Source organism: Bos mutus, chromosome 22 (genome assembly GCF_027580195.1).
Source record: "Bos mutus isolate GX-2022 chromosome 22, NWIPB_WYAK_1.1, whole genome shotgun sequence".
NCBI lineage: Eukaryota > Metazoa > Chordata > Mammalia > Artiodactyla > Bovidae > Bos > Bos mutus.
In genome coordinates this window covers 67,242,814-67,266,532 of record NC_091638.1, presented here as the reverse complement: position 1 = coordinate 67,266,532, position 23,719 = coordinate 67,242,814, and the positions used below count along the sequence as shown (strand labels likewise).

The window sequence follows — 23,719 nt, the reverse complement described above, 5'->3', positions numbered from 1 at the left end:
TTTACCTCAAAGAGAAACTCATGCAGTTTAACTATCACTATTCTGTCATCCCTCCCTAGCTAAGTAACCACAAATCCACTTTCTGCCTCTACATATTCTTCTATTCGGATATTTCTTATAAATGAAATCATACAAGATGTGGTCATTTGTGACTGACTTCTTTCACTTAGCATATGATTTTCAAGGTTGTAGCATATATCTGTACTCTGTTCCTTTTATGGCTGAATAATATTCCACTGTGTAGATAAAAATTTTGTTTATCCATTCAACAATTGAACATTTGAGTTGTCCACATTTTGGCTATTATAAATAATGCTGCCATAGACATTTGTGTAGATCTGTGTTTTCGTTTCTCTTGGGTCTTTCCCTAGGAGTAGAATTGCAGGGTCACATGGCAGCAACGTTTAACTGTTGGAAGCAGCGCTGGACTGTTTTCCTAGGGGCTGAGGCGATGGCACCCACTCCAGTCCTCTTGCCTGGAGAATCCCATGGACGGAGGAGCCTGGTGGGCTGCAGTCCATGGGCTTGCTAGGAGTCAGACACGACTGAGCGACTTCACTTTCACTTTTCACTTTCATGCATTGGAGAAGGAAATGGCAACCCACTCCAGTGTTCTTGCCTGGAGAATCCCAGGGACGGGGGAACCTGGTGGGCTGCCGTCTCTGGGGTCGCACAGAGTCGGACACGACTGAAGTGACTTAGCAGCACACCATTTTACCCTCCTACTGTCAGTGTGCGAGGTGTCAATTTCCCCACATCCTGACAATATCTGCCTGTTTTTTTTTTCCTTGTCTGTGTCATCCATTCCTGTTTCTTTGTATGATTTATAATTTCTTGATGGAAACTGAAGATTTTAAATGTTACATTGTGGCAACTTGGCACTTGCCCCACCCCAACGGCTTGCTATTGTTATTTGCTTGCTTGGTGACTGAGTGGATTATTTTTTAAAATACTTATTTATTTGGCTGTACCAGGTCTTAGTTGTCGCTTAGATGTGGGATCTAGTTCCCTGACCAGGGATCAGACCCGGACCCTTGCATTAGGAGTGTGGAGTCCTAGCCACTGGACTACCGGGGAAGTCCCTGTGTGGATTACTTTGGTGAATCCTTCCCCTCTTCCCTCTGCCTGAGTTTAAAGCCTCTGTCCTTGGTTCTCAGGGAGTGCAGCCTCCACCTACAGTCACCTGGGAATACAGTGATTTGGGTTAGGTTCTCCTGGACTGACACCTTCCCTGACCACAGCCACCTATTAAACTCCACTCATTGACAGCTAGTTCTCTACTGTTTTCAACAATGTCCTAGAACATAAATTGTTCCACAAACTGATCCAATCAAATTTGGACTGTGAAGGAATAGGGTTTGGATGCCTAAGTCTATCTGAGGGGTCTATCTTTTTCTAGCACCCTCTCTTACCTACAATGAGACCTCGGAGGCGAAGCCCAGCATCTTAGCTCTTCCTTACCCTCTTCTCTCCAAATCTTTCAGGCCAGAGTTTGTTGTTGGTTGGCTTGTTTATTTGTTTTCAACATGCTTTCTTCACTAGATGCACAAATATTCTTCAAAGCTATGCCTGTCGCTGGGCACTTGAACCCAAGAGTTGAAGAAATACAGAGGACTTCCCTGATGGTTTGGTGGCTAAAACTCTGTGCTCTCAATGCAGGGGTCCCAGGTTCAATCCCTGGTTAGGGAACTAGATCCCTTAAGCCATTTTAGTTGCCTGCTAAAACTAAGACCTGGCGAGCCAAACAAAACTTTTTTTTTTTTTTAAAGAAAAAATACAGGCTGTATTTTTCTCCTTTCTTTGTCCCCTTTAAAAAAAGCAGTAGGGTCAAGATCTAGACTGAAGAGAGAAGGGAGGGGCTGGAAAGATTTTCAAAACAATACTGTCAATTTTTATCCCCCTTCAGGTAGGTACTATGTTTATTTCCATTTTATAAATACAGGAAGTGAGGCATAGAGAGATTAAGAAGCTGGAGTTCTTAGTCCCAGAGCCTGGGACATAGAGCCAGAAGCCAAGGCTGGGACTGGAGACTCTATGTCTGTTGGTGGTGTTCCAACTCACCCTTCCTCTCCCCATCCTGGAAAATGCAATGCTGCATTCAGGCCCATCCCATGATTCCAGAGGTCCCTGCTGGTCTGGCTGTGCCCACCATACAACTCCCAGCCCAGTGCTTGACCACAGGAGAAATCTCTGCCTCTTGGAACAAAGCCTTTGAACCTCTCTTAGCCCTTCCCGCCATCTGGTGTCAGGTGGTAGCACTGGAGCTCTGGTCAAACCTCAGTTCCACACCCATCTGGCTCTGTGACCTGGCTGTATCATAATTCAGTATATGTTCACAGAGGGCCTGCTTTGGCAGGCAATGTCCTGGAAGCTGGGAGTGCAAAGAGGAGTAAGACTGTCCCAGTGTCCCCATGGCCTATTGCAGATATGCATACCTGGTATGCAGGTAGGGAAGCAGGGATGGGAGCAATCCTGTGGTGCAGGATTTGTACGACCTGCTGCCAGGAGCCCAGCGGTCCAGCCTGCTCAGGGACTTTCTCTTCGATTAGTGGGTGCTTTTGTCCTCAAAGGGTGTGCTGTCGGCTGCTTTCTCGTTTCATCTGGCTGCTGGAGCCCGAGAACAGTTGGCAAAGCAGTTGGTATCTTGGACTATTTTTAGATGGAGGAGTTAGTGGGGTGTGTGGATGTGGTAAGACCCAGGAGGAGTCTTGAAGATTGGCAGCTTCATAAACAACAAGTTGCGAGAGGGAGAGGAAGTGTGCTCCTCCACAGTGTGTGGGCCAACTTTCACTTGTTTTTCTCGATGTGGGGGTCAAAGAATGCCTCCTCTGTGCAGCTTTCCTTGATTTCTTCAATAAAACATGCACTCTAAAGATGCAAATTAAAGGTCCACCCTCTGGGCTTCCCCTAACTCTTGGTTATTGTTTTGCCCAAAGTTTTACTTTAGTTTTAGGTTTGAGGGATTTTTTTTTTTTTTTTCACAAAAGAAACCACTTATTACACACTAATAAACAATTTCAATATTTAACAGAGGATTATTTTACTTAATTTCAATATACAGTCATTAAAAGAAATAGAAACAATGAAGAGAAGCAATAGTATATACATCACCAAACTGCGCCGACAACCTACACCCAGACTTCAATAGCACTGGGAAGTTGCTTGTTAACAGTAATCTGGAGTCCCAGTTAAGAAAGGATCCAGGGCGGTGTGTCCACTCCACAGGTGAGACTTCAAACTGCAGTTTGGAGGCTCCTGCTTATCATCCCAGGCCACAAAGTAACATCATCATCAGTTTGCACACAGAAATGAAGCTCTGGTTTCACTTTAACAAGGCTGTTTGTTTCACCAATCACAGGATTTCATTAGACCCTGAGGGGTGTTGGCCAGACCTCCAGGGGCTTTAAAAATTCCAAGACCCATTCCCTTTCTTATCTAAAGCTCACTTGACTTCCAGTGTTTGCAGGCAGGCACAGAATCTAGGCAGTGTCTAAGCAGGTAAGAAGCAGGTCATGATGCTGAAAGTTCAGCTTCTGTGAACACCAGTGCAGAATCAAATCTCAGAAAGAGAGTTTTGGGTGAACTAGAAAAGGGTAGCTTTATTGCTTTGCCAGGCAAAGGGGGACAGAACAGGCTTCGTCCTCCAAACCAAGTGACAAGTTTTACAGTAAAAGAGGGTGTGATCAGCTCATGGACATTCTTCTGATGGGTTGGTGGTGATGTAAGTAGGCATCAACTTTATTAACCTTCAGGTTTAAATGGTCTATGGTCTACTCGTTTGTAGGGAGCATACCATAACTTCTCGGAGAGGGTTTCAGTATCTGCAGAATAGCTCAAAGATATTGTTGTTCATATCCTTTGATGGGGAAACCTGCCCCAAGGCTGCTATTCATTGCTTGTTTCTCCTTGGTCTCACATCCCCTCCCTTCCCTAACCAACAATTGCTTGAATCTGCCACTGGAACTCAGGAAAGGTCACAGAGGCTGAATAAATGCTGTTCCCTATAATCAAAGAAATGGGAGGTACAAAGGCCTTGTGCCCAGAAGCCCCTAAGGCCCTGCATGGTATCAGTCAGAGGCCTGCTCTCCTGCTTCTGAAGCCTGAGCAAGACTTCCTCCATTTTAATTTCCCTAACAGTTACAGTTCTAAACAGGCCAAGAGATAATAAGCTGTAGAGATCTTACCTGATGCATTTCTGGGTCTCTCCTGCTCTGTACCTCTGAGTGCCCTCTTGCCATCCTGTGGTCCCGAGTCATAGCAACAAGGTATATAGAAGCCATGAGTCCAGACTGGAGTCACACAGCTGAAATCCACTTTTGATCCCTTTCAGGGAAAATAACCATGACCAAATCAGATTCCCAAATCTCTGTTTTCTCATCTGCAAAATGGGTGGTTAATAGTGTCTGTCTCCCAAGAATCAAAGGGTTTATTTTGTTCAAAGCACAGCCCATAGCACCTGCCACAGACTAATAGATGAGATCTCTTGCAAGCCCAGGCCCGGAGGGGTCTCCATCCCGTTTGCGGCACCTCCGGCGGTGTGCGCAAGCTGACGGGCGGGAGGGAGGCATTCCTGGACACCGGAGGGAGCCCAGAGCCAGAGAGCAGTGGCCCAGAAAGTAGTCCAGCTGGGCTGGAAGACAGATCAAACGCAGCGGCTTTCCTTTGCCTCCCCACTGATGCACACCCGTACCTCTGTCTCCTCTAGTATTTCCATTCTCTCTCTCCTTCCCGCCCCTGCCTCTCTCCTCTAATTCCGCAGTTTCCCCATCTGGAAGGCGGGAGGTGCAGAGTCCCTGGCCTAAGCTGCGGTAAAGGTCCAGCCCAGGGAGGCAAGGTGCTAGACTGCGATGAGGGAGGGGGCGCCAGGGTCTCAAGGAGAACCCGGGAGTCTCCAGAAACAAGGGCGGGGTCTGGGGAACCCGAACTGGAGAAGGGGGTCTCAAAGACTTACCTGAGAGTCCCAGCTGAGGCGAAGTTGGGAGAGAGCGTTCCTAAAGCAGAGTGGTGGGCGTGGCTTCCAAGGGACCAGCCGGCGGGGCTCGATAAGGGGCGTGGTCTCCTGAGAAAGGGCGGGGCTCCGCCGACTGGGGCAGAGCTTCGCCGCAAGAGGCGGAGTCTCGAGGGGCGGGGCTTCCGTGGGGCGGGGCATAGGGACAGGGGGCGGAGCGTGACTGTTTGCGCTCGTACCCCTCCCCGGCCCCGGGTGTCCCCGTGACAAGGCAGCGCGGAGCCGCCGCCGGCCGGGCCCATCCCGCCGCAGCGGCCCCTGGGCCGAGCAGGGGCGAGGAGCAGAGGGAGCAGCGCCAAGCGGGGGCCAGAGCGCGGCCAGGTGAGCCCGCCGAGGCGGAGGGGGCGGGGGCTTCGCCGGGCGGGCCCCAACAGACGCTGGGGGCGTGTTTGAGTGTCAGGGTGGCGGGGGATACTCGGTCCGAGGGCGGGCGCCTGTGGCTGTTTGCGCGATCGCGCCTGCTGTCGCGGGTCTAGGGTGGGCTCTGTGCCCGTCCGGGCACCGCTCGCGGGGCTCCGGTTGTGCGGGACTGTGTGCGTGCGCGCGCGTGTTTGTGTGGAGGGGCCGCCGGCTGTGTCTGCGTATGTCGCTGGGCTGTCATTGTGCCCGCCCCGGGCGCGGGGCGCCGGCCTGCCCCGGCGCAGTCCCTCCTGCGCGGGGATGTTTTCCAAACAGGCTTCCTGCGGAGACGGGCTCTGCTGCAGCCCAAGCGGGAGGGGGAGCGCCGCCCCCACAGGCCTCCAGAGACCTGAGCGGCCCGGGGACTGCAGACTGACACCTGAGGGAGGGAGAGGGGCGCACCCGGGAGGGGTCCAGAGCCCTGTCCGCAGGGTGAGGACAAGATGGGGAGACTGAGGCAGGTGAATGGAGAGGTAGAGGTGGCCAGACAGGCGGAGGTGGGGAGGAGGGTGGGTAGAGAGGTGGCGAAAAGGACAGCGGCGGGGACAGAGAGTCATTGAGAAAACAGACAGACAGATAGAGGCCTAGACCAGCAAAGGGGCAGAAAGATTAAGATGGATAGGTAGATTCCAAAAACCTGACAGAAGGGTTCCTCAGAGGCCCTGGGGCTGAGAGCCAAACCCAGGAACTGAATGTAAGATGAGCAGTAGGGGCCCCCAACTCCTGGGGTGCTTTTCTTCCAAGCACATCCCAGACAGAGGTCCTGCCAAAAAGAAGCTTCTGGCCACCCCAAGTTGAGCCATCCCTCTGGCTCTGCCAAATATTCTGACCCTCTGATTGGGCAGCTCCTCCCTCTTGGTTCCACCCCATCCATCTCCCTTCCCTGGTATCCCAGCAACGCTGACAGTTTAGGGGAGGCAGAGGTGAAGTGGTTGCCATAGCAACAGAGTGGGTGAAAGGTCACTCTGGTCTTAGCCTAGGTGGCCTGCAGCAGGCTGGAACTGGCATTGAGGGGGGTTGGGGTGGGAGGCTGCAAAGCTCTTTTTCTCTTCTCCCACTCTGCCCAGAATGGTGCTGGAAGGAAACCCTGAAGTGGGGTCTCCCCGAACCTCAGACCTCCAGCACCCGGGGAACCAGGGCTCTTGCGTGCTCTCTTCTCCCAGTGAAGATGCACAGCCAGGGGAGGAGCCCATCAAGTATGGCGAACTCATCGTTCTGGGGTGAGCCTCCCTGGTCCGAGGGGGCGGGGCACCAGGCACCCCACAGGACAGCCAGACCAAGGGTCCCAGCTCTCCCCATTTACAGCCTTCTGCTGCTCGTCCCTCCTCACCTTCCCAGCTGAGAGACAAAGTTGACCAAGCCCACCTCAATTCACAATTGTTATTTTATCTTCCCATTTTTCATAAATTATGGAGACAACCCTGCCCATCTAAGTTTCTGAACGGAAGAAAGTAGCACCAGCTGCCTTTTATAAAACACCTCATGTGTGTAGTCTGGGATGAACTCTGGTCCTCCAGCAAAAGTGCTTGGTTCAAATCCTGCCTTTGTAAGTTGCTTAACTTCCCTGTGCCTCCATTTCCCCACTTACCAGTAGAGACGATGATAATAATAATACCTCAGAGGGCTGTTGGAAGGAACGACTGAGGTGATTTCTGTAAAGCACGTAGCACAGTGCCTGGCCTGCACCAAGTATTCTGGGAGGCAGGCGTGTGCCAAGCCCTTTCATGGACATTATTTCATTTCAATCTTCACAAAGATGCTGTGAGGAAGGAGGTGAGGAAACCAAGGCTCAGAGAGGGGAAGTGGCTGGCCCAAGGGCACACAGCTGGTAAGTGGCAGGGCTGGGATTTGGACCCAGGTCTTTCTTACTCTAGGTTTAATGCACTTCCACTAAGTGACAGCTGACCCTCGTGCTACAGATGAGGAAACTGAGGCCAGGAGAAAGGAAGCAACGTGAGCTGGTAGCTGAGTAGACCTTATCCGTTCCTGGTCTTCGCCTGACCAGGATGCTTGCCCCATGCACAGATCCCTCTCCTTCCTCCCTTCTGTACCTCCTTTTGGCCTCTCTCTGTGCCCTGAAGAGAGTATCTGATAAACTATGTTATCACTGTGATGACTATTTAGAAATAATAATGGCTACTGTTTGTTGACATGTACGTGCCATGTGCTTTTATTTTTATTTTTTGGTAATAGTAGTCATAGATAACATTTATCAAGGGCTTGTTAAATATATGCCAAACTGTGCCAAGCATCTTAAAATGCTTTATCTCATTTAGCTCTCATAATGAACCTGTGAGGTAGATCCTGAGAAAATTAGCCCCATTTTACAGAGGTTATAGGGCTTCCCAGGTGGCACTAGTGGTAAAGAACCAGCCTGCCAACGCAGGAGACACTAAGAGATGCGGGTTTGATTCCTGGGTCAGGAAGATCCCCTGGAGGAGGGCATGGCAACCCACTCAGTATTCTTGCCTGGAGAATCCCAGGGACAGAGGCACCTGGCAAGCTGCAGTCCACAGGGTCACACAGAGTCGAACATGACTGAAGTGACTTAGCATGCACAGAGGTTATCTGATAAGCAGAAGTGCCCAGATTTAAGTCAGGTCCATCTGAACCCTCAGGCGTGTCCTGAACTGCCCTACCCCCCATATGTGGGGAGAGCTTACAAGCGCAAAAGTGATGCCCCTCTCAGGGGTGCTTGCATTAGAAAAGCAGCCACTTAGGAAGTCCCTGGCGGTCCAGTGGTTAGGACTCCACGATTTCACTGCCGAGGACCCAGGGTTTGATCCCTGGTTGGAGAACTAAGATCGTACAAGTCACGTGGCACTGCCCGCTCCCCCCGCCCCCAAAGAAAGCAACTGCTTCATGTCCCAAAGGAAGAGCTGGAATCACAGCTGGGAATGAGGCCACTGATGAGGGAGAGCTCAGACCTAAGGCGACAGGCCCTCTTGAGAGCCATCTGTTCTCCACGGAGCAGTGAAGCCCCACGCCGGCTGGACATCAGAGCCACCCAGAGAGCACATTGAAAAATTACCCACTGACAAGCTCATCCCAAATCTACAGAATCAGAATCTCCCTCTGTGGGTCCAGAGAAGATTCTGATTCAAGTGGTCCTTGGCTGTATTTGGCAGCTATTCATCCTTTTCACTTCCTGCTGCCAAACCTGCTGTGGCTCCCCAGTGCTTATGGACTAAAGTTCAGAATGCTCTTCCTGGAGTTCAGGGCCCTCCCACCAAGTTCATTTTCCCCAACTGCACTCTCCCACCCAAGTCATCGCTCAAACCCTGCCTGCCACAGGGCCTTTGCTCAGGGTAAGCCCTCCTTACCGAGAATCTTCTGCAAAAGAGCCTGGAGTCAGACAGATGAGAGGTCAAATCTAGACTTTTCCCACTTCCTAGCCTGGGACCTCAGGCAAGTCATTTTACCTCCCTGAGCCTCAATTTGCCTCATTCATAAAATGAAAAGAAAGATAGAAAGACACTTGCCTGGCAGGACATTACACAGATTCCATTAGGTAATTAATAATGTGAAGTACCAGGAACACAGGAGGCTCCAGTTCATGGCAGCGATCAAGGTTATGACTCACCCCATCTTTGCCTTCTACAATCTGGACAAGGCTGGAAAGGAAGAAATTTGATGTGTATGAATGTGTAGAGATAGTGGCTTTGTGGGTCTACTTTTTTTTTTCTTCCTTTCTGGTTTCCAAGTAGTACTTGTGATCTAATAAATGACAGTTTGCTAAAGGTGACTCCTTTCTAGTTCTTCAAGGCCCGGTATAGGTGTCCCATCTCTTCGAAACCTGCTCCTGGGATCAGAATTCCTTTCTCCTGTCTCTAGGCCTGGGACACACTTGGCTTGTGTCTGGATCAGGGCAGGTGGCATCCAGGTTCCTCAAACAACTTAGGGCACAGAACTGGCCTGTGGTATGTCATCTGTACCACCCCAGCACCGAGTGCCTGACCAGGCATGGTCCAGGAGTCCAGAAAACACTGGTTAATTGAATGAAAACTCTTTTGAAGAACTTTTGACCACCCCCACCCCCCACTTCACTTCTCCAAGGCACCAATTTGATAGAGTAGAGTCTTCTATCTGGTAGTTTTAGGGCTTGTTTATTAAGGCAGGATCTGCCCAGAAGTTGGTGGTTCCTCCTAGTCTCTCAGGGACTCATCTGCTGTCACTCTCTGCCTGCAACCTTTTCTTCTTAACCCCCTCATCCACAGCTACAATGGGTGTCTGGCAAGTGGGGACAAGGGCCGCCGCCGAAGCCGCCTGGCGCTGAGTCGCCGGCCACACGCCAACGGAGTGAAGCCAGATGTCATTCACCACATCTCAACGCCGCTCGTCTCCAAGGCAAGCAGCTTGTCCTAGCAGACCCGGTGGCAGTCTTCCCAGTCCTACCTGCTCACAGGCCCGCCAGAGCAGGGGAACCCACGTGTCTTCACTCACGACCCTGGGAAACCAGAGCATGGGGCTGGTGGGAGACTCCTCGCAGTATGTCGTAGCTTGCAAAGTATTTCCTGGACCACTAGATCCCATCCCTTGGGAGGGAAGTGGTCAACATCATTTGAGGCAGCCAAGGCTCCAGGAGGGGACATGACAATCACACCGTAATGACAAAGGCAAAGCCTTTGGCTTCGGAGGTTTGGGGTTGTAATTTGGGCTCTGCTGTTTCCAGTCATTTGACATCTGACCGGTTTCCTTCTCTTCTCTGAGATGCAGTTCCTTCAACAGTAAAATGGGAATGATAACCATGCCTCCTTTGGGAAGCTGTAGGGATAAATAGGGGCTTTTCCAATGGCTCAGTGGTAAAGAATCTTCCAGCAATGCAGGAGACACAGAAGAGGCAGGTTCCATCCCTGGGTTGGGAAGATCCCCTGGAGAAGGAAATGGCAACCTACTCCAGCATTCTTGCCTGGGAAATCCCATGAACAGAGGAGCCTGGTGGTCTACAGTTCATGGGGTCACGAAGAGTAGGACATGACTGAGCGATGACCGTGCACACGGGGATCAAATAAGATAACCTGTGTAAAGGGCTGGCTGCAGAGTTTGCCCTCTGTAAGAGGTGGAACCACCCCTTCCCTGGGAATGGCTGCTGGATGTCAGGCTCCAGCTTCTGTCACAGAAGCGCACACTTCTCCTGGCTATATCCCCAGAGAAATGAGTTTTCCTTTCTGTCCCCAGGCACTGAGCAACCGTGGCCAGCACAGCATCTCCTACACACTGTCCCGGAGCCACTCGGTCATAGTCGAGTACACACACGACGGTGACACAGATATGTTCCAGGTAGGCTCAGGTGCCCCCACAAGCCTCCTGGCCACTGGCCACCAGGCCTGGATGCTCAGCTCTGCAGGTGTCCCAGGGGGAGGCTGGCGGACCAAAGGCCGGGGGGCAGGTGCTTTGGAATCCTCAGTGCAGCGGACCACTCTTCAGACGAGGAAGCAGGATACCTGAGGGAGGGCTGTTGACTTCCCACTCACACAGCAAGTCAGTGGCTGGATCAAGGTTCACACCCAAGCCTGGACTCCCAGGCTATGGGAGACATACAGTTTAGGGGTTCAGAGTGTGGTGTGAGAGTCCTGCTGCTTGGCCTCTGCTCCCAGTTCTGTCACTTAGTAGCTGGACGACTTTGGGCAAGAGTCCCTTAACCTCTCTGGGCCTTGGTTTCCTCATCTGTAAAGTGGGGCTAATTTACAGTCCCACCTTCATTGGGAAGATTAACTGAGATCTGCACACGAACTGCTTAACATGATATATAGTAAATATTTACTCCAAATTCACTGTTTTCTACTACTATTTGAGCCTTCCCAGACTATGGGTGTCAGTTACCCTTTCACTGTTCTATCTGCAAATCAACTAGGTTTTTTTTTTGGTTAATTATTTATTTGGATGTGCCAGGTCTTAGTTGCAGCATGAGGGATCAAATTCCCTGACCAGGGATCAAACCCAGGCCTCTTGCACTGGGGAGCATGGAGGACTGGGCCACTCAGCCACTGGACCACCAGGGAAGTCCTGCAGATCAGCTAGTTTTTAATTGAGTGGGGCAGTTCCCAGAACTGTGGGGGAGACAGAGAAAGAGAAACCCAAACAGCAGTGATCGGATGTGGACGTCTGGGGAGCTGGGGTGGCGTTATCTCCCTGTCGTTTGGTCACCCTGCCCACAGAACAGCTTCCGGGAGCCCTGGGGTGGGAAGCCCTTGGCACTGACCTTTGCACACACCATTCCTGTGCTTGCCCTCCCCTCCCTCACAGATTGGCCGCTCCACGGAGAACATGATTGACTTCGTGGTGACAGACACGTCCCCTGGGGGAGGGGCTGCCGAGGGCCCCTCTGCCCAGAGCACCATCTCCCGCTACGCCTGCCGCATCCTCTGTGACCGCCGGCCACCCTATACTGCCCGAATCTATGCCGCTGGCTTCGATGCCTCCAGCAACATCTTCCTTGGAGTGAGTGAGCCCCCCCAGGCAGGGTGCAGTGTTGCATCTGAGAGTGAGCCCAGGGGTAGGCTGGGGAGGGGCAGCCTCCAGGGGTGATGGACCAGCCTGCAGTAATCATAACCACAACCTATGCGGGGATTAGCACCCCCACTTAACAGATGAGCAAAGTGAGGCTCAGAGAGGTCAGGTGATGCCCGAGGTCATCCAGTGCCAATTCCAGTCCTCTCTGGGCCACCTCTGGGCTCCACCGTACAGGGGCAGCACCCCCGGCTCGAGGCCTGCTGGGGGCCGCTCAGGGATGTGATCTGATCCCACGTGTGGTCCCAGGAGCGGGCAGCCAAATGGCGGACCCCCGACGGGCTGATGGACGGCTTAACCACCAACGGGGTCCTGGTGATGCACCCAGCAGGCGGCTTCTCTGAGGACTCAGCCCCGGGTGTCTGGCGGGAGATCTCGGTCTGTGGGAATGTGTATACTCTGAGGGACAGCCGCTCGGCACAGCAGCGGGGGAAGCTGGTAGGTGGCCTGTCCACCCTCCTCCCCATCCCCTCGTCCTTCCCGGGGCCCTCCCGATCTGCCCTGCCCCCTGCCCAAGCCAGGAGGTGATCTCCAGTCCTGCTGCACAGGGCAGCCCCCAACAGGCTCCATGTAGGGGTACATGCCATTTACCCCACAGAGGGGACCAGACCAGCATCTCCAGGTGTAGCCCACATGCTGCCAGAGGCCCATGGGGTGATGTGAAGCAGCACGCACAGAACGTGGCACAGCTCCACGCGCTTCTGAGGATGTCAGCAGTTGAAACTCACAGCCTCTTACGAGGGTGACACTTGGCCTGTGTGTGAGCAGTTTATAGCCTGAAGTGTTGGTGGTTTTTAACGTGTCTGTCACGTTCAGGCAAGATTAGCTTTATTCTTTCCCAGCAGGAAAGGGCCTTGGAGTAGTGCTAACACAGGTGATGGGGAACCTAATGTTGGGAGCTGGGAGAGTCCTAGAGAGAGATGCGGCTTGCCCAATGTCACATGGCCACGATCCTCAAAGGGGCCACATAGAGGTTTTCCTAGGTGTGAACATGTGGGGCAAGGAGATGCCGAGCCTCGAGGAAAAGCATGGCTTATCTTCCCAGGGCCTCAGTTCCACTGGGAGATCTGGGGAAACGTTATTTTGTAAAATTAGGCTTGTGAGCCTCTCACTGGTACCCGCTACTGAGCACCTACTATGTCCCAGGCACTGTTCCAAGTTCTCACACTGATTCATGAGAACCACTTGCTACACAGGGAAGTAAAACCCATCTTGAGGACAAGGAAATTAAGACACGGAGGGGATAAGTTACTTGACCAGAGACACAGAGTTAGTAAACACTGAGGCCAGAATTCATGCCCAGACTATCTAGCGCTAGAGTCCTTGCTTTTAACCTCAGCCCTTAGGCTTTGGGCTAAGCTGGTGTTTTAACACAGGAGATTCTGCCATCAGGGAAGATGAGCTTGAGAAAAAGTTTTAGAAAACTTCCATTTTGGTCCAGGCCTGGTTTTTGGCCAGTATGTGGCACGTGGGATCTTAGTTCCCCGATCAGGGCTTGAACACTCTTCAGGGGAAGCACAGAGTCTTAATCACTGCACCACCAGGGAGGACCCAGTCCAGAGTCCCGTCTTTGTGATTTGACAGATGAAGTGACCAAGGCGCAGGTTTCAATGAGAATAAGGCATGGTGCCTGCCTGGGATTATTATTATTATTATTATTTTGGCCTTGCTGCCTGGCTTGCAAGATAAGATCAAATCTTAGAAGACTTAGAAGAATCAGGGATTGAACCTACACCTGCAGCAGTGGAAGTGCAGAGCCCTAACCACTGAAAGTCCCTGCTAGTTTTTTGGGTTTTGGTTTTTGGGGGATGGTGCTTACCCAGGACCACTTTTCCTGCTGGTCCATGGGGCTTCTCAGTCTCCTCTGGTCCTCTGCCCCAGCCCTTACCCCTCTTCTGACCCAGCCCAACCCCTCTTCTGACCCAGCTAGCCCCACGGGGTTCAGGGTGCACCCTCCAGGGAGGTTCAGGGGAATGGATGGGTGGCTTGACTGGGGTGATGGCGGCCGGATGGCTGGGGGTTCAGGAGCCCCTTGGGCACGAAGGCCCCTCTGCTGCCCCTGCAGGTGGAAAACGAGTCCAACGTGTTGCAGGACGGCTCCCTCATCGACCTGTGCGGGGCCACGCTGCTGTGGCGCACGCCGGCCGGGCTGCTGCGGGCGCCCACGCTGAAGCAGCTGGAGGCCCAGCGGCAGGAGGCGAACGCGGCGCGGCCCCAGTGTCCCGTGGGCCTCAGCACCCTGGCCTTCCCCAGCCCGGCGCGCGGCCGCACGGCACCCGACAAGCAGCAGCCCTGGGTGTACGTCCGCTGCGGCCATGTCCACGGCTACCACGGCTGGGGCTGCCGGCGAGAGCGGGGCCCCCAGGAGCGCGAATGTCCCCTCTGCCGCCTTGTGGGGCCCTACGTACCCCTGTGGCTCGGCCAGGAGGCCGGCCTCTGCCTGGACCCCGGGCCGCCCAGCCACGCCTTTGCACCCTGCGGCCACGTCTGCTCTGAGAAGACTGCCCGCTACTGGGCTCAGACGCCACTGCCCCATGGCACCCACGCGTTCCACGCCGCCTGCCCCTTTTGTGGGGCCTGGCTCACCGGCGAGCATGGCTGCGTCCGCCTCATTTTCCAGGGGCCGCTGGACTAGGCTCCCCGGGGCCCCTTGCTGCCGCGCCTGCCTGCCCGCCTGGGTCCCCCACCTCCAGGGAGCTCTGCATGTGAGACTCTACCTGCTGGCTCATCGCCACACCAGATGGACGCGTTGGGTGGGCGGTGCCCTTCCCCTCCTAACTTGGGCTCCAGAGGGGGTCCCTGGACCCCCACCCCAGACAGAATGATGAGGCTCTCAGCACCAGCTCTGTCCTGGGCTGATGGAGGGAGGCCCAGCCCTTTTGCCCCCGCTCTTATAGGGGCATCCCACATCATGCCGCCTACACTGTGCCGCTGGGGGAATGAAGGGGCCACAGGTCCCTGACCCCCAGCTTAGGCTGGCTGTGCCCTGAGCCTGCCAACCCAGTTCTAGATAATCACCCCGCCGCTGCTGCCCTGGGTTCCCCTATAAACCTGCTGCTCAGCTGCCCTCACGAATCTGCGTGTCCCGCATGCGTGCAGTGCCTCCAGCCCCGAGTGAGTGCCGGGTGGGCGGCAGGCTGGGACCGACATCTGCGGATACCCACTGGGGACTGGACTCCTTGCCAAGTGTTATCTGGGGACACAGACTTGGTTCCCTGCCTGATAGAGTTCCCAGTAACTGAACGACAGACCAATTACTGAATGACAGCATGGCTTCCTGTGTGCTAGGATCAGAGAGTCATCAGGAGTTGTGAAGCTGGTCTCACAGGTGGCTAGAAAAGTGAGACAGGCTTCACTGGAGGGGCTTAAGGGCTCTGCTTTGGTGGCCTGCTGGGAATCCCTACAGTAAAGGGGGTGCTCTAGGCAGAAAGGGGGCTCAGGGCAGGCTCAGGTGTAGGTATGCAGGGAACTGGGTGAGGGGTTCAGAGTGGCTGAAGCATGGGCTGCAGGGGGCAGAAAGAGGCTGGGACAAGAGGCTGGGGCCGTGCTGACAGGGAAGATGCTGGATGGAGGTTTGCATCCTCATTTCTGGACAGTCAGGGGTTGAGGAGAGGGAGAGGACTTGTGGTCCAGAGCGTTGGCTGTGACACAAGGGCTACTATCAACCAAATGCCCACTGCGTGCCCTGCACTGCGCTAATGGTAATAATAACTACGTTCATTAAGCACTCCCCAGTCACCAGGCTCTGCTTCTCAGAGGTTTTATTTAATTCTCACAGTAACCCAGGGAAGGAGGTGTTACCATTTCTGTTTACAGGGAGATTAAAGAACATGGTCCAAGTCACACAGTTTAGAAAGTGGTCAAGTCAGATTCTAATCCACAGCTGCCTGCCTGGCCTCAGAGCCTGCCCTCTCCTCCATGGCACTGGGCAGCTCTCCTTGGATGGGGTGGGAGGAGTTGGGAGGGCAGCCCAGGTAAGGGGAACAGCATGGGCCAAGGTGTGGCAGGGAAAACGCTTGATGACCAATGAGCTGGGTATGGAGGGAGCAGAAACGAATGAAGGGTGGGAATGTTGGGCTGGCATCTGGTGGGCCTTTGTTGCCATGGAGACCAAATCTGAACTGGATCCCTATTCATCCTGGCCCATTCTCACCTCCTCCTGAGAGCCCAGGCAAGCTCGGGGTGCTACTGGGGTTGCCCCAGACCTTTCCTGGGACAAGCAAGCTGGAAAGATTAGGTAGATGGAGGTTCTGGAAATATAAAATTCTGAAAAAGAGCCTCTGAATACCAACTCGACCTGGACATAATCCCTAATAGAAGGCAGAGCCTTAGATATTCCAAGGGGAGGGAACTGCCCCCTTCCACACAGCTGGTTGGAGCCACAGATATCAGACCTGGGGCTGTTGAGAGGCCAGAGGGTATTTGCTGGTGGTGAGATGAGGATGCGATCAGATTCTTGCTTCACACCGCCACAGCGGGGGAGCCCCAATAAGGATGCTGGGGTGGACATGGGAGCATTGCAACTCCTACTCACACACACACACACACACACACAGCAGTAGGAATCCAACTCTTCCCAGCTCTCTGTTCTCTGTTGGGAACCAGACAGGGGAACACTTGCATGCCATTTCTATCAGGGAATCTCAGACTCTAGAAGGAGAGACAAGCAAAAGGCACAGGTGCCATAAGAGGGAGAACTCAGAGTGTTGGTGGAGGGGTCAGACGGCTCTGCCCCTTTCTAACTCTTGGAGCCTCAGTCTCTTTAACTGTTAAATGGAATAACTGTACCGCCATTACCAGGTGGTTGTGAATGTATGAAGGGCACCTGTAGCATAGGATGTACTTAATACTACTTCCTCACCTACCCCTTCTTTATCCCCATGGGAAAGAGCCAAGGCTAGGGGTGGCTATGACTCCAGTGAGTGGACTGTTGCATGTAATTCTCTGTGTGTGTGTGTGTGTGTGTGTGTGTGTGTGCATGTTCGCACACACATGTGTTGAGCAGGTGGAGGGGACAATGTGGTGGAAGGCTGGACCCCGGTTCAGGGACACCAGAGGACTTCCTGGGTGGCCTTAGGGAAGTCAGTGAATCCATTAGCCTCCGTTTCCCCATATGTACTCTAGATTAAATTATATCCTAACTCAGGTTTTTTGCAGGAATTAAATGAGATCCTCCATGTCAAGCTGCTAGCATAGAACTTCAGGAAGTGCTCTTATTAGCTGTCTTGATGAAAATGCAGCTTGGCTGGGGGTTTCCCAGGAGTACTGGGATCTTTCCTTGGCCTGAGCTGCCCACTGGTGGCAATGGACGGCACTTCCTCCTTTATCCGTGTACATGTCAACCTCTCCCGAGTGTCAGGGAAGACTTTACACCTGTTTTAAAGACAATAAAAATTGGGGCACAGGGAAGAAGAGGGGCTATTTTCTAGGTACATAGACCAATTTATTGAGTTCCTCCCTGTCATGATCATCACCATCAGTGCCAACAGCACTGTTGTGCCAAACAGGGCCTTGGGCACCTTTTGTGAATGAGAAACTGGTGTGGGTGGTGGACACAGCTGCTCTGGGCCTAGACACAGGCGTGGCAAAAACTGGCAAGGAGGGTGTATGGATTTCAGGGTAGACCCTCTCCTCCACACTTCTCTGCACTGCACCCGGGGGCGTCAACACTGTCAACACTTCCCTCAAGCTTACAACTTCCCTCCAGGAAAGACAGATTTTTAGCCCGGTTTTCTGACTGAGGAAGTCAAGACTCACAGAGGTAAAGAGACTCATCGAAGGACACACAGCTACCAGGCAGTGGAGGCCCGCCTCAACCTTAGATGGCCTGGCTCTGCTCCATTTCTGATATGGGACCCTCAAAATGTTCCCCACTTGGCCCAGGCCAGGTGCTAGGCACTTTCACATGCCATTCCCCCACCCATCCCATCCTCTTGTGAGTTTCTCCAGACATGCAGCCTCGGCTCTGCCCTGGGCAGCCTTTTGGGGTTGTGGTCGGCCTTCTCATCCATCCGGCACCTGACAAGCACCCCGAAACTGCCAGGCCCCTCGCCCCTTGTTCAGAAGAAACTGAGACGCGAAGATATTTAACTGCTGCCCTAGCCAGGTCCATGGCGAATCCGACAGGGTACAAGGTAGCACCTGCGGGCGTTTCTCCATGTCCCCCGCCTCCCCTCCCCCCCCCACCCCCGACCCGCACGGTGGGACCATCTCAGCCCCGGCTGGAGCCCGCTGGACTGTGGCCTCGACTCCCTAAACGGGAGTCTCGTCACTACCCATGGTCCTGGGTTCCTATACCCAAAACTGAAGTCGGGGGACTCAGAAATCTAACTCCAAAGGAGAGCGGGGGTCAGGACTGTGCGGGGGTTGTCGCCGGTGCTCGGTTCGTAACAGCCACGCTGCCCCGCCTGGTTTCGGGGTACCTTCTCTGCGCCGTCTGTTCGGACTAGGCCTGGGCCAGGCTGAACACGGAGGTTTCTGACCCCAGCGCGTGTACCGCCTGCGGACAAAAGGCCAAGGCCGCAGGGGCCATTCCGCTCTCCACCTCGTAGCGCCTGGGGGGCGGGGAGCCGGCTGGCCGGCTCAGAGCTTCTATTGGCTGGAGGCGATGCCCGTCCGGGCCCCGAGGCTCGGCAATTGGCTGGTGGAGGCGGAGTTGGCGGAGCCCCAATGAATGGGGGAGCCGGAAGCAGGAAGTGAGTGTGCGATCGGAGCAGCTGCTGCAGGTGAGGCGCGGCGACCGGGTTTGGGGGTCACCATGTGTTATCCTCGGGGGACAGGGCGCGTCTGGGCCGAGCTCAAGATCATTCCTTTTCTGCCCCCCATTCCAAATTAATCGCGGCCCCGAAGCCAAGGATCGCTCCGGACAGCAAAGGGTTAACGTCCCTTTCGGAACCCAGGGGCTTGTGCCATTTGGGAGCAGCTTCGGGAGTGGCGGGGGTGGTAGGAAACTCTTTCAGAGTAAGAGAGGGCGTTGTGAATACTCTGGGTTGGGAGACACCCAGGTCCTAACTAGGCAGCAAGACTATCGATAAGCTGCTTGGCGTCTCTAAGCCTCAGTCTCCCTATCTGTAAAATGAGTTTTCTCTCCGCTCTGAGCTTCTGCAGCTAGGGAGGGTCCCCTGGCTGAGCACAGGGAGAGGTCAGGGGGATAAGAGTGGGACTGATCCTGCCAGCAGTGAGAACTGAAGAGTACAGGGAAAATCTTGTACTGCTGTAGGTACCTTCTGTCGATCAGGCTGACCTTGTGACCTCATCTAATTTGCATAGCCACCCAGTGAGGTTGGGGTTATTATCAGAGGCTGTCTTCTAGAGGTAGAAAAGTAAAGCTGACTTGACATTTGGAGTCTGGGGTGAGCCAGTCTTGGAACCGGGGTCTTCCAGCTGGGACTCTGTCCTTGTGAACACAGTGGTGGGCAGAATTGAAGAACATGCAGGATAATTCTGAAGGGAAGGCTAGGAGATCAGAGAGGGAAGAGGGGTGACCACGGAGAGGGGCCTGGGAGCCCAGAGATGTGGAAGCTCGCTTTTGACCCCTCCCTTGTGTTATTAGGCAAAGCACCCCACCTCCCTGGCCCTGGTCTCTCCATCTGTAATATTGCTGCTGCTGCCAAGTCGCTTCAGTCGTGTCCGACTCTCTGTGACCCCATAGACAGCAGCCCACCGGGCTCCCCCGTCCCTGGGATTCTCCAGGCAAGAATACTGGAGTGGGTTGCCATGTCCTTCTCCAATGCATGAAAGTGAAAAGTGAAAGTGAAAAGTGAAAGTGAAGTCGCTTAGTCGTGTCCGACTCGTAGTGACCCCATGGACTGCAGCCCACCAGGCTCCTCCATCCATGGGATTCTCCTGGCAAAAGTACTGGAGTGGGCTGCCATTGCCTTCTCCAATCTGTAATACTAGGTAGTTGGATTCAGTCTTTAAGTTTGGGAGGCCACAGGCTGAATATTGCCTGCCAGAATATTGTGTAATCTTCTGGGGTGAGTCACCTAACCATCTCTGAGTCTCACTTGGCATATCTGGTGCATGGATGCAATGGTATTCCCTTCCTCATTCAGACCGTGAGCATGCAGACTCAGATGTACATGCCGTTGGTGTGGGATAAATGATGCCTGTGATCACGGTGATGGTTCTCAGCAGGGCCCATGGCGGACACCCAGTACATTCTCCCCAATGACATCGGCGTGTCAAGCCTGGACTGCCGAGAGGCCTTCCGCCTGCTGTCGTCCACAGAGCGTCTCTATGCCCACTACCTGTCACGGGCCGCCTGGTACGGAGGCCTGGCAGTGCTGCTGCAGACCTCCCCTGAGGCCCCCTACATCTATGCCCTGCTCAGCCGCCTCTTCCGTGCCCAGGATCCCGACCAGCTGCGCCAGCATGCCCTGGCCGAAGGCCTTACTGAGGAGGAATATCAGGTTAGTTCTTCCAGGCCAACTTGCATTCTGGGTGTGAGGGGCCGGGAAGCAGGGGTCCAATGGACTCTCTGTCTCTCTCTGAATTAGATCAAAGATTTTAAACACAGGGACATCCCCTCCTGGAGTCTCAGTCTTCTCATCTACAAAGTATGCCTGAGGGTCGTCTGTACCTCTTAGGGTTGTGGCCCCCTGATGAGATAAATGATGGCTGTTATGATGATCACGAGAGCTGTGGAGTAGAGGAAACAGCTGTGGAGGTTCGGAGACAGTAGAGGAATGAGTCCAGTGTAGGAATCTGGAGGTCTGAGATCTGGACCAGATCTTCCTCTACCATGTTGCATGTCCCTGGGCAGAATGTTCTGCCTGTCATCTTGTTTTTATCTCATCTGTGGGTCTGTTGGCCAAGGAATACATGAATGCATTCTTAATGCTTTACAGCATTGCAGAAAGGCACAAAATAAAACACGAAGATCATTTTTTCTCAATGCCCAGCCCAGAGGTAACCACCAAAGATGGTGGGTATATAGCCTTTTCAGTCCTCTGTCTACACTGCATACCTGTACAAGTAGAAATACACATGTGTTAGTTGCTTATTTTCTCTTTCACATATGAGATCACATTCTATAGATTCTTATGAGTTCTGCTTTTTTTCACTGAACACTATATCTTGGAGAACTTCCATGGGGTACATAGAAATCCACCTCGTTTTCTTTTATTGACTGTGAAGCATTCCATAGCTTTGTACAATGTAATCAGTTTAGTCCTTTGTATATTGATGGACATTTAGGTTGTTTGTCATTCTTACAAACAAGACAAATAAGCATCCTTAAGCATGTGTGTGACTAGGATCTATTTTTAGAAGCAGAATTGCTGGGTCAAAGGCTCTGTGCATTGACAGTTGACTAGTGTTGTTAAATCATTTTCTGAAAAAGCTTCTCCAAGAATGTATAAGGATACAGTTTCTCTATATGTAAAATAAAGGGATTAGATTGCTTATCTCTGTGCTGAGGCCCAGGCTGTTTCTTCTATTTTTTGTTTGAACTTTGAGTAATCACATCCCATCTCTAGGCCTTGATTTCCTCATTAAAAGAGAGAATAGCTGGGAAAGTTAATGGAAAAGTGCTACCCAAGTATTCACTGTTTACAGTGGGATTGTTTTGTTTGGAAGTAGCAGAAACCCACCTCAAATTGGCTTAAATGGGAGGGAAAAAAAATCATGACTCCCAGTTTCTGGTCTGGCATGTTGGGAGCTTAGATGTTGCCCATCTCTTCTAACAAGTAAAAAGCTGAAGAAATTGAAAAACCAACAACTCTTCTTAGATCCTTAAGAGAAGTGAGGTTCCAGAGCAAACTGCAGCCCCGAAAATTGGAGAAACAGACAGGCAGGTACAGAGAGTCACAACTTACCAGAGCAAAAACTCATGAACAGAAACCTCCATGGAACAGTGCTGGGGTAGGAAAATTGGAACTGTAATTGGTGAATTGCTAAAGGCTCAGTGTGGACAATTCTGAGAGTTGAAAACTCCAGGGGGAACTGGACATAAGGGGTCCCCACACTTTGGGGGGTTTTACCTTCAGGAGCTTCACCTGGTTCTCACAGTGAATTTCAGAGGAAAAAAATCCCTCTTGCTTCGGGCAGAGGGAGGTGAGAAGGAGCCATTTTCAAAATATGCTAGAGCATTCTGTTCTTCTTAACATGATCTGCCCTCAGGAGAAACTATTTAACCAGAACCAAACCTGTTAGGGATTTATTGGAGCCTAACTAATCTGGAAGAAGGGAAACACACAACTCTAGACAGCTCTGACCATCCGGTCCCATCTAAAAGGAGTGGGAATATGGGGCTGAGAAGAACATGTCAAGTTCAAAGTCCAGCAGCAAAGGCTCACTAAAATCATGGGACTCTAGAACACTTCCCCTGCCACCATTCCTTACCATCCCACTACTAAAGGCCTATTTAAGACAGTTCCTTTTACTCAGCACATCATGTCTGGCTATCAAGAAAAAAATTACAAAACATTCTTAAAGGCAGAAAACACAGCTTGAAGAGACAGAGCAAGTATCAGAACCAGACTCAGATACGGCAGGGATGTTGGACTCATCAGACCAGGAGTTAAAACAACTATGACTAATATTCTAAGGGCTCTAATGGATAAAGTAGACAGCATGTAAGAACAGATGGGCAGTTTGGGATTAACATATATACAGTACTATATATAAAATAGGTAAATAACAAGGACATAGTATATAGCACAGGAAATGATACTCAGTATCTTATAATATCCTATAATGGAAAAGAGTCTGAGAAGGAGTCTAAAAGAATGCTAGAGGTCAAAAAATATTACCAGAAAGGAAGGGCACTTTTGATGGGCTTATTAGTAGACGACACAGCAGAGGAAAGAATCTCTGAGCTTAAGGGTATCTCAATAGAAACCTCCAAAATTGAAAAGCAAAATGAAAAAAGACTGAAGAAAACAGAATAGGATATCCAAGAACCACGGGACAGCTATAAGGAATATAACATATATATAGTGATAAAACCAGAAGAAGAAAAAAAAAACAGAAGAAATATCTGAAATAGTAATGACAGAGAATTTCCCCAAAGTAATGTCAGATACCAAACCACAGATCCAGGAAGTTCAGAGAACACTGAATAGGATACTAAATGCAAAACAAAAAAGAAACAAACCTCCATAGAGGCATATCATGTTTAAACTACAGAAAATCAAAGAGAAAGAAAAAAATCAAAGAGAAAGAAAGAACCTAGATGGAAAAAAATATCTACAGAGGAACAAAGATAATAATTACATCTAATCTTTCAGAAATCTTGCAAGCAAGAAGAGTAGACTGAAATATTTATAGTGTCGAGATAAAAAGCCACCAATCTAGAATTGTATGCCCTGTGAAATTATCCTTTAAAGTGTAGTGGAAATAAAGACTTTCTCAGACAAACAAAAATTGAGGGAATGTGTTGCCAATAGACCTGTTTTGCAGGAAATGTTAAAAGAAGTTCTCTAGAGAGAAGGGAAATGATATAGGTCAGAAACTCAGATGTACATTAAAAAAGAAAGGAAAAGCTGTGGTGAAGGAATAAGTGAAGGTAAAATAAAACTTTTATATTTCTTATTCTTAACTGATCTAAGAGATACATTTATCCAAAATAATAATACCAGCAATATATCCAACTATGTATGCTTATGTACAAGTGAAATGAATGACAGCAGTGATATGAGGGAGGGAAGGCAAGAATTAGGATTATTTTATTATAAATGGACCATGAAATGGACTTGGATTAGTTGTAAATGTATATTGCAAAGTCAACCACTAAAATGTCTATTGCAAAGTCAACCACTAAAAAAAGTAAAAAAAGAAGTGCAATTGATATGCTAAGAA

General features: G+C 51.6%; 2 protein-coding genes and 1 non-coding gene across 8 annotated transcripts in view; all 3 read left to right on the top strand.

Annotated features, from left to right (window-relative positions):
• Positions 1 to 1,616: 1,616 nt before the first annotated feature.
• TRNAE-CUC (transfer RNA glutamic acid (anticodon CUC)) lies at positions 1,617 to 1,689 on the top strand. Its single transcript has one exon. It is a non-coding gene; the product is annotated as a tRNA-Glu (tRNA).
• A 3,475-nt stretch (positions 1,690 to 5,164) lies between these two features.
• Positions 5,165 to 14,992, top strand: PELI3 (pellino E3 ubiquitin protein ligase family member 3). Of its 4 annotated transcripts, none has more exons than XM_070358891.1 (8): positions 5,166 to 5,329; positions 6,475 to 6,627; positions 7,164 to 7,235; positions 9,625 to 9,754; positions 10,586 to 10,687; positions 11,654 to 11,848; positions 12,167 to 12,355; positions 14,010 to 14,992. In XM_070358891.1, exons 2-8 carry the CDS (start codon positions 6,476 to 6,478, stop codon positions 14,550 to 14,552), a joined length of 1,383 nt encoding a protein of 460 aa, XP_070214992.1. In that variant the 5' UTR covers positions 5,166 to 5,329; position 6,475; the 3' UTR covers positions 14,553 to 14,992. The 4 variants fall into 4 exon arrangements, with proteins under 4 accessions (XP_070214994.1, XP_070214992.1, XP_070214991.1 ...); XM_070358890.1 differs by having other exon boundaries at positions 5,168 to 5,329; positions 13,983 to 14,992; XM_070358893.1 differs by lacking the exon at positions 12,167 to 12,355 and having other exon boundaries at positions 5,165 to 5,329; positions 13,983 to 14,992.
• Positions 14,993 to 18,526: 3,534 nt separating this feature from the next.
• The window catches only part of DPP3 (dipeptidyl peptidase 3), a 31,984-nt gene continuing 26,791 nt past the window's right edge, over positions 18,527 to 23,719 (top strand). Inside the window, exons 1-2 of one of the 3 annotated variants that reach the window (XM_005903526.2) lie at positions 18,527 to 18,642; positions 20,054 to 20,328. In XM_005903526.2, coding sequence (XP_005903588.2) covers positions 18,591 to 18,642; positions 20,054 to 20,328 — 327 coding nt within the window. In that variant the 5' untranslated portion in view covers positions 18,527 to 18,590. Of the gene's footprint in view, positions 18,643 to 19,971; positions 20,329 to 23,719 lie in introns of all 3 variants that reach the window. The other 2 variants (XM_005903527.2, XM_070358889.1) reach the window with 2 other exon arrangements.

What these genes read in the sequence shown, in the direction of transcription:
- PELI3 (XM_070358890.1), top strand. Translation starts at nt 6,476, where the DNA reads ATGGTGCTGGAAGGAAACCCTGAAGTGGGGTCTCCCCGAACCTCAGAC. An exon ending in GGCCCAAGGGCACACAGCTG is followed by an intron (nt 7,236 to 9,624) that starts GTAAGTGGCAGG and finishes CCTCATCCACAG; the next exon opens with CTACAATGGGTGTCTGGCAA. An exon ending in CAACGCCGCTCGTCTCCAAG is followed by an intron (nt 9,755 to 10,585) that starts GCAAGCAGCTTG and finishes TTCTGTCCCCAG; the next exon opens with GCACTGAGCAACCGTGGCCA.